General features: G+C 44.2%; 1 protein-coding gene across 1 annotated transcript; it reads left to right on the top strand.

Moving 5' to 3' along the window:
• The first annotated feature begins 4486 nt into the window (after positions 1–4486).
• On the top strand, positions 4487–6782 carry LOC136480238 (L-type lectin-domain containing receptor kinase SIT2-like). Its single transcript, XM_066477845.1, has one exon. The coding sequence runs from the start codon at positions 4524–4526 to the stop codon at positions 6612–6614; it is 2091 nt and encodes a 696-aa protein (XP_066333942.1). The 5' UTR covers positions 4487–4523; the 3' UTR covers positions 6615–6782.
• The last annotated feature ends 3639 nt before the right edge of the window (positions 6783–10421 follow it).

Genomic DNA, 10421 nt, shown 5'->3' with positions numbered 1-10421 from the left:
AAATATAATAAGCTTGAAGCTTTGTGATTAAAATTCATAGAACGAAGACGAGATGGTAAATAAGACTGTCTAATTCCAGAAGAAATTGAAGTACTAGAAATATTCAAATTTATCATCCATAATTACTCAATATCAAGTAGAAATTGAGTTAGAATTTTTGGACAGCATTATAAATAAGGATATATGACTTGCAAATGTTGTACTCTAGAAGGATCATGATTACATATCACAACTATGAAGTAGAACATGCATGAAGCTGCTAAATGTCAAGCATAGAAGTTAAGACATGTAAGAATGGATAAGAATTAGAATATTTAAGGTTTTCTTGGAGAAGAACTTAAATCATGTGCTTATAGACTTGTTTTATTTTTGAAATTACTATCCTGAAGTATCAGTAGGGGTGGTGCTTTAAGTTTTAATTCCTGTTAAATTAAGTGGATTATGTAAACTCGTAGAAGAGTTAATGGTTACTTTATTAGCTTGAAGACTAATATGAAATTCTTAGTTGCAATTTTTACTTGCAGTAATATATGTTAATTTTGTATGGAATGAATTAGATTTATATGTTTTACATATAAACAATTGCCTATTGCCTATCTAAATAAATTTTGCATTAATTTTATCCACAAATAAGCCTTAATTAACCATGAACATTATATATTTCTTTGTGCGCTACTACCATGTAGGTAGAAAGGAAACTGAATTTCTAGATGCACATGAATAATTGGACTATACTAGCATATTAACTGATCTTAGAAGGATCAATTTAGTCAAGAAATAGTATAATCCATAAATTAAATATTTAATACTTTAGCCCAGAAACTAGAAGTTTAAGTCCTACCCTAAATATATTGTTGTACACTGAATAGTGCACTTATATGTGAATTTCATGCCAGAACCAATGAATACCAGAAGTATAATTGGATTCTATGGAACATTAGAAATGATTATTCATAGACGATACATGTAGCATATTACTACTTGAAGTAACTATGGCATGAAAAGGAAGAGGAATTTTGGGTAAAGGCATAAGAAAATGTGGATAATATATATTTATATAGGCATAACTTTCCTAAATCTATTTTTAAGTGCATGTATTATGACTTAAAGTCCTAGCCGTGTCCCTTCCGGCCGAGTTAACTTTCACTACATTACACTAATTACAAGAAAACTTGTAGCTTTGTATTTTGTTGTTATCTATACATTGGATTGAATATCAATATTCCACATTACATATGAATTCGTCGAGCTGCAACAATCTCCACTCCTGCATGAATATTAGCATAGAAGCTATATCGTAGCCTGTAGCTACTACATTTTCCCCTTATAATTAAATTGTCCAGCTAGCACGTTAGTTCTCGTTGAATTAAGAAATATTTTGCTTTCAATGCGTTGCATGCATAAGTAATATATTGGTCTACGACCATGTAGCCTAAGATCAGGAGGAGTTAGTTAATCTAAAATTTGCTAAATGGAGAAGTGATCCCATTGATGGGATGAATAATTATGGAATTAAGATGGCGGATAACACACTTAGATGATTTGGGATTTCTGAAGAAAAGGCATTTGGAGAATTTTGCATTAATGGCAATTAAAAAGTCTAAAAGAAATTTTATGTGAGTTTGAATGTTGAGTATTCTATATTTTTAAGTATATGGTTCATTTTTTATGTATGAGTATTTGTATCAATTATTTTGGCTAAACAATAAAGAAGCTAGACAATGAAATAATTTTCTAAACTATGATATGTGCAAATCAGGGGAAGAATATCCCTGAGTTTGTAGGAATGATGAACATTCTTAAGTGCACTTTATGTATTCTAGCTCACTGCATTAATGAATAATAACCCTCGTGTTTAAATATGTGCGTTAATATGCATTGATATTTTCTATAAATCTCTATCATAGCATATATGAATGGGCCTCCACTTGTAGTTGGAGATACATGAATTTGAATTATTTTAAGCCCATCATAGGGGATATCTTTTGAAGTATACTATTAAAGATCTAATATTGACATTAGGGAGAGAGAAAGCCTATGTTGAATGCCAAATATTATTTCCATAGAAGAAAAATGATCTTAAGAGAAAATATTTCTTGAAGCTTGAAGCAAAAATAGTATCACGCACTAAATCAAATAATAGTTTGACTAATGCTCTTGTGAAACATAAAGCGGAGCGTATGCCAGATATTTTTGAAAATGAGAGGAGTAACTTAAAGTTATAAACCAAAAGTTGTGTTTACGAGTAGTAAACTAAATGTTGTATGCTATCAAGCTAAAATTCACGGAGACGCTTGTATATTCTAGTTTAGTGTGTACTTGTTGAATAAAAATAAAACAAAACTCCTCCATTCTCATGAAGAGAACACCTCATGAAGAAGGTTAAGCGCCTCATAAAGATGATCATCATGAAGATGAAATCTAACACACTAGGCGTGCGTGTTATGAGTGTTGGGTATGCAGAACAACAAATCATTTCTTGTTTGGGAAATGACAAAGCGATAGAATAATCTCACATTGTGAGAATATTGGGAGAAAATAATAGTTGTCGACAACTCTACTCTATAATTACAAATGTTTCTCTTATGCGAACCTGGATCCGAAAAACAAAGTCCATGGCAAAGTCGCCTGTAGCGATTATATCGGGTACATGAAGAAGGCAATTGAGGTTGTATCTCCTACTAAGAAGAATAAATATTCTGCTATATCTCTAGCAAATAAAATGAATGAATATAAAATATGCAGTTAATAAGTGGATTATAAAAATTCATAAAATTTCTAAAGAATATAAATCCCAACATACGAAAATCAAATCTCATATAAGTATTAAGAAGTCTAAGGTAGAATATATGTTCCTGTATGAACATTGAAGTCTCAAGAAGAGCATATCCTAGAAGGAATAGAGTCATTGAATGACTTTATAGTGAATAACACTATCTCATCGTGTATATCATATAATAATCTCTCATGTAGTAGAGAATATATTTCATAAAAGAGAAATGTTATTCACTAAGAATGAGAATATCCTTAAAGGATTTAATTCATGAAGGATTTACCAGTCGATTATTAAAAAACACCATTAATCCCTGAAGTGAATGTAGACCTGAGAGAAAGAAAATGAGAAATCCTAAATATCATGAAGGTGTCATACAAACACTCAGAAAAGTGTATATTGTAAGCTAGCAATGAAGTTTTGATATCCTCTAAATACCATAGAAGGTATGAGAATAATGGTGATTTTGTCAATTGAATTATTCCCTAAATGCCAAATGCAAGACTTGATTTATTATTTATTGGAACAATCAAAATTCTGAAGATTTGTAGAACATATAATTTAAAAATCCACTAAGAAAGAATTATAAGTACTCAAACTCTAGTATAAGTTTGATGCACTATCTAGAAGATATTGAATATTGTAACTTATTTACCCCCATAATCCTCTAAAAGGATTTATTATCTTGAAGGATAAAAATTTATTTGTTTTGCACAACTACTAAGTGGTTATTATGCATGAAACATATTGCTCTTGTTTATTCCCATATAATTCATAGAAGAATTATGAGCCAACTTTTGAAAGATATAGTATTGTGGTACTGCATACAATTAATTAAGCAAACATTTATGAAAAGTGTGGTTTGAACAATGAAGTTCAAAATTTGGCTTTATGAGAGGGAGCATGTTTTTATTAATTCTACCTCGAAGGTAAACCACTGGAATTATAAAAATCAAGTAGATCATATTTGCTAAAAAACTAAAGTTTATGCGTAGATCATGAAGATCAATATCTATCACGAAGAATAGAATGTCCTAAAGAATACATTACCAAGAAGGTTAAATGATGTACTCTTTTTTTTCTCACATAAGGTTTTTAATGAGACAGCATGTGCAATACAATTAACGAATGCGATGTACTCTTTTTTCCAAGAACCGTTTTTCTCACGGGGTTTTCGGATGGAGTTTTTGATGAGGCATGTGCATATTGTGGTAATCGTCCAAGAAGGAGTGTTGTAAACAAAGAAAAGGAAAATGAGAAATCATAATCCTAGCCCGTTTATATGTGGACTCTTACCAGACTCTTAGACCTAGGCATGACTATATATACGTGAGAGTTATATGTTGTAATCACCAATATTTGAAGGAATAAAGAATATTCTTCCTACTTTATAATGTTTTGCTCTTCTACTTTCGTCTACTATGTTTACCGTGAGACAAGGAGAGGAAAATATCGGTAGCGTTGGGAACATGTTTTATAACACAGCCAAAAAAAGCGCCCCTCCGATGCCGTTCCCGTCGCTGTCCACTCCCACTCCCACGTCCCTCTCCCCCGCACGCGGCGCGGACCACCCCTGCCCTCCCTACACGGGCGCACGAGAAACCCAGGCGCTAGCTCACCGCTGTAGACCCCGATCCATGACTTATTCCAGCCGGCCCGGAAGCCATAACTATAAGCCAAGCACAGCTTGAGTTCGCCGGCTGCTGTGCTAAGCTGACCTGCGAGATCACCATCCTGTTCCAGCTCCACCATGGCGGCGGCGGCTGTTACTGCCGTGCGCGTGCTGGTGCCCGTCCTGCTGCTCGCTCTGGCTCGAGGCGGCGGGTCAGCGCCGGCCGCACCCGTCGAGTTCACGTTCACCGGCTTCGCGCGCGAGAACGTGACGACCAGCGGCGCGGCCGTCACCTCTGCCGGCCTCCTGCAGCTCACCAACGCGACCAACTGGGTGTTCGGCCACACCTTCTACCCGGCGCCGCTGCGCTTCAAGGACGCCGCCACGGGCGCGCCGCTCTCCTTCTCCACCACCTTCGTCGCCGCCATCCTGCCGCGGTACTCGGACGCGCACGGCCACGGGCTCGCCTTCGCGCTCGCGCCGTCCGCGGCCGGCCCGACGCGGGCCGTCGCGGGGAAGTACCTCGGCCTGTTCAACATGTCGGACATCGTGGGCAACGGGACGACGAGCCAGGTCGTCGCCGTCGAGCTCGACACGGCGCTGGACGCGGAGTTCGACGACATCAACGATAACCACGTCGGCGTTGACGTCCACAGCCTCAAGTCTGTTGCGTCCAAGCCCGCGGGGTACGTCGACACCGCCACCGGCGGGTCTGTCGACGTCACCCTGGCCAGCGGGAAGCTCCTGCAGGTCTGGATCGAGTACGACGGCGCGACCACGCGCCTCGAGGTGACCGTGTCGACGGCGGCAGTCAGCGTGCCCAGGCCGCGCGTCCCGCTCGTGTCCTGCGAAGTCAACCTCTCGTCGGCGGTGGCCGACCAGACGTACGTCGGGTTCTCGGCCGCGAACGGCGCCGCCTCGAGCTCGCACTACGTCCTTGGCTGGAGCTTCCGCCTCGGCGGCGGCCGCGCGCCGGACCTCGACCTGTCCAAGCTGCCGCGGCTCCCGCCGCCGTCTGGGCACAAGAAGGCGACGGAGCTGCCGCTGCTCGTATCACTCGTCCTCCTTGCCGTCGTGGTGCTCCTCGTGGCGTCAGCGGCCGTCACGGGACTCGTCGTCTGGCGCCGCCGGCGGTTCGCCGAGGAGCAGGAGGACTGGGAGGTCGAGTACGGCCCTCACCGGATCAGCTACAAGGACCTGCACGCCGCGACCAGGGGTTTCTGCGACGTCATCGGCAGCGGCGGCTTCGGCGTCGTGTACCGCGGCGTGCTCCCGCCGCGGCCGGGCGGCGTCGAGGTCGCCGTCAAGAAAGTTTCCCACGACTCGCGGCAGGGCCTGCGCGAGTTCGTCTCGGAGATCGCCAGCATGAGCCGGCTGCGCCACCGCAACCTGGTCCAGCTCCTTGGCTACTGCCGGCGGCGGGGCGAGCTGTTGCTCGTCTACGACTACATGGTCAACGGCAGCCTCGACAAGCACCTGTTCGGCGCCGGCGGCAACGAGCCGGCTCTGAGCTGGGAGCAGCGCGCCAAGATCGTCCGGGACGTCGCCGCGGGGCTGCTGTACCTGCACGAGGGGTGGGAGCAGGTGGTGGTGCACCGCGACATCAAGTCCGCCAACGTCCTCCTCGACGCCGACATGAACGGCAAGCACGGCGACTTCGGCCTCGCGCGGCTCCACGACCACGGCAGCGACTCGCGGACGACGCACGTCATCGGGACGCTGGGGTACCTCGCGCCGGAGATGATCAAGACGGGCAAGGCCACGCCCAGCGCCGACGTGTTCGCCTTCGGCGCCTTCCTGCTCGAGGTGGTCTGCGGGCGGAGGCCCATGGAGTCACTCGGCAACAATGGCGACCCCGCGGGGCTCGTCGACAGCGTCCTCGAGCGCTGGAAGGCAGGGAGGATCAAAGACGCCAGGGACCCTCGGATCGGCAAGTGCGACGAGGACGATCTCGAGCTGGTGCTCAAGCTCGGGTTGCTGTGCTCGCACCCGGACCCCCGCTGCCGCCCAAGCATGAGGCAGGTGGTGCAGATACTGGAAGGCGTTGCGCCGGTGCCGGAGACGCCGCCGGAGGATCTAAGCGGCGCCGGCGGTAGGATCTTTGGATGCTACGAGACGTTCGATGAGTTCGTCAACGTGTTCCCGACGACGTTCGAGATCACCGCCGCCACGACGCCGCCACCGTGTTCGCCTTCCAGCGCCGAGCACCAGCAGCTAATCTCCAGCTGAGCTCTGCCATCACCATCAGCTATTCAGCTCTCATCACTAATAAATTGAAAATAAATAACTTACTGTCACTAAATTAAAAATTCTCTTGTCACTAAACTATAAATTTGTACTGCCGTGCGTAGGATGCATGGTTGGAATTAAAAAGCAAATAGTTAGGGGATTAGGTGTTGTAAATCTTATCTACTAGACTAGAAGGTGAACATAGGATATCGATCATCAGAAAGTTTTAGGCATAATGAAAGAGAGATTTTGAACTTTTGATGTCATACAGGCAGTAGAGCACTATATCAATCAGCTTGAATTATTTCTCGCATATTTTAGAAGAATTGAAATCTGTGAGTATCGAGAACAGGTGAAAACTAAGATCACGTTACAATGCTTATACGGAGACTAAGGTTACATTTGACTCGCGGACAAGGTCTGATGGGGCGGTGCCATCCTAGTTTTTGGGATGTGATGGTCTCACCTTCTCGTTTGCCACCTTGTGCTATTTTCAGGGAAAGACGTGATCCACTAGCGGTTGTAGCGTGATACGCACCTCGCTGTTAGTGGCACTTCCTGAGTAGTCAAGGTTCATGGCCTTTTCTCGACCCTATCGAAGAGAATCTTCTACCTTTCTGCCAATGCCTCAGGAGAGGTCGTACCTCATGTCGAGTTTTTTTGAGAGGATAGTCATCTCTCTCTTGTGTTTGGTAGGAGGGATGAAGAGGTAAGGGATGGATATCAATTTGATTTCCCATTAGCAACCATTAGTGTGAGGCCCACATGTCATCCGGTTTTCACCTTCTTCTCTCCCCCGCTAGTCCTCATCCACCATGGCTTTGCTCAATTCGGCCTGCTAAACCCCCACCATTCTAGCCTAGAGCACGCTCGAATCACCACCACCGTGGGCCGCGGGGGAGCTTGCTCGCTCGCTAGTGGTGGGGCTCTTCCTATCGTCCATGGTGGCCCCTTCCCAAGTGGTCTCCTCCATGCCGGACATCCACACCCTCTCCTACCCCCTACCCACGTATGGAAGAGGAGAAGCGAAGAGACGAAAGAGAACAACATAACCGTGGGACAAATGCATAACACATTTTTGGGAGACGGATGTATCCTCAAATCTAGAAGAATATTTCTCTCCAAGGATGATTTTGTTCCCTTTGTCCTTGCCAAACACCCACCAGTGAAAGTGGGATCGCACCGCTCCGTCCCGTCTCATCCTCTGAACCAAATGTTATTTAAGGACGTGTTCGGATCACAAAACTAAAATTAGTTCGTCATGGGATAGTGGACTAAACATGGATTAATCATGAACTGTTTTTTTAATAGTTCTAACCATGCATCAATTAGTCTTCATTTGTTCTTTTAGTCTATGATTAGTGCAAGTTTAGTTTTTCTGTTTGACATCAAATTTCAGGACTAATTCTTAGTCCGGGTGATCCGAACACCCCCAAAAAAAGCCAGTGTGACGCATGGCCTTGGCTTGAAGGAAAGGAACTGAAAGATATTTCAACCTGCTTATCAGGGAAAAAAGGATCACAAGAACTTAAAAGCCTAGGTAAAACCGTTAAAGCCTGCTTTTTGACCAAGATGGACTGGAGCACCGGAACAAGATATCTTAAGGACCTAATCAATAGATAGCATGCAGAATAAATTACTCTGCTCGTCGTCTTCCTGGATGAAGAGCTCTTTTTAAACTTTAGAGCTTTTAAAACAGGTCTTTTAAACATTGTAGAAAAATGGAAGAAAGACACATGATTCTCTCCATGTGATTTGCTGGCTGCCTGGTTGACTAATCTCCATCCGGCCAGTTTGTTTGCTCAGATGGGCCACTGGGCCGGAGAACAATAATGCCGATCTATCCACATTCCACGATCCAGTCACCTACTAGTTTGGTCATATTGCTCTTAAAAAACTCCAAAAACTTGAAAACTCAAGGACGATGTGCTCCAAACCAAACAAAATTTGAGCTTTAGGACTTGTTTGGATGCACGTATATCCACATCAATCCACATGTGTTGGAGTGGAATGGAATGTAATTTAGTTTAATTCCACTTCAACACATGTGGATTGAGATGGATATATACGCATCTAAGCAAGGCTTTAGGTGAATCTCTGCATAGATAACGCATTATAAATGAAGCAAAGTGAAAACACTGGTAAACTTGAGAGTTTTTGGAAAACTATCATTTCCTAGATATATGGCAACCTAAAAAAATGACATCTAAAAGAGTTCGTGGGATCATGAATCATGGTAAGATGACCATGGAAAGATTTATCCCTAATCATAGTGCCAATGTGAAAAATATGAATACACGCTACGAAATGTGTTGTTTTATACATACTCCTACATTACATGCTGACTTGGGTGACAAACAATCCTAGAGACAACTACAAATTAAAACCCTTTTAATTTATTGCTGAGTAGTTGAGAGCTAGCACTAGGAATGTCGCCATGAAAGAGACTGTTACAAGAACAAATTACCAACACACAAGCACAAATAAACACATGCACAAAATCAGCTTGATTGATAGCCTAGATACTAGATAGTGTTGACAACCTTGATGGGGGCGGTGGATGGTGCTGACTTGGATCGATAGCCTTCATGGTAGGGAACAATGAATGGCTGTTGATGTGTAGCAGCTTTAATTTCGAAGAGTGCATATTTCCACATGAGGTGTTGTCAGTTTCAAGATTTGTTGTATCATTCTCTCACTTGATGGGAGGTGTTTAAAGGGATAGGGTGTGCGTACCAGTGTTCTTAGAGTTAGAGATGAGTGTGCATTTGTACATTTATGAGTTGCATTGCGCAGTCATTCGTTAGCTATAAAAAAAGTTGTATCCGTATGCAACATATTAAATTAAAAGATGTCATTTTGTTGGACTTTTGTCGCGATGAAACATAATGATGAAATTGAAAATGGACAAGACACGAGAGAGAGCAACAAGAGTATTGAAAGAAATTCAATTGAATGGGGAGACTACAACGATGCAGGGGTTGTCGGATCGTTCACCGTTCGCTAATTAGCGTGGCCGGTTCATCTGCGATCCAGCCCGGGTCAGTCCTGCACAGGCTGCACTGCTGATGCCTTGCCGCCGCGCGCCGAGGTGCTTGTTGAGCGAGCGTGTACTGTTAGAATACAAAGTATGTGTAACGTGGCAGACTTGTATATGTGAACGTGTACACCAAAGATAGAAGAGGCCAGGAGATAAGGTAGTTAGCGTAGTAAAGGAAAGAGATAGGTTGTTGCTATTTTATCTCCTCAATTATCTCCTGGCTATTCATCTAGGTGCTACACCTCCTATGTAAGCCACGGCTGGGGCTTTTCCAGCTATCATCAGAATCAACACGAAACACGCCTGTTACGGCGTTTCCCATCTTCCATGCGCCTCTGAATCTCACACATGGTAATCAGAGCCTAGGGTTCCATGGCGACGAGTTCAAGCACCACCACCAATCCCTTCTTCGGTTTCCAAGTGACCGAGAAGTTATCCAAAACCAATCATGCGCTATGGAGAGCGCAGGTCCTCTTCGCCATCCGCGGTGCTTGCTACGAGGGGCACATCAACGGCAAGACCAAGGCCCCTAATGCTGAGATCGTTGAGAAGAAGACGGACGGCACGACCGTCACCAACCCTAACCCTGCGTTTGAAGCGTGGTATGCTCGGGATCAACAGATCCTTTGGCTCATCCTCTCAAGCGCGGGGAAGGAAGTTCAGGCGCAGATCATCGCTGCAGAGACGGCGGAACAAGCATGGTCGACCATGGAGAAAATGTTCTCCGCGCAGACCCGCGCCAAGACGATGAATGTGAGGCTTGCCCT

This window comes from Miscanthus floridulus, chromosome 1 (assembly GCF_019320115.1).
Source record: "Miscanthus floridulus cultivar M001 chromosome 1, ASM1932011v1, whole genome shotgun sequence".
Taxonomy (NCBI): Eukaryota; Viridiplantae; Streptophyta; class Magnoliopsida; order Poales; family Poaceae; genus Miscanthus; species Miscanthus floridulus.
Note: the sequence above shows the minus strand (reverse complement) of the source record. Positions and strands in the feature narration are given on the sequence as shown.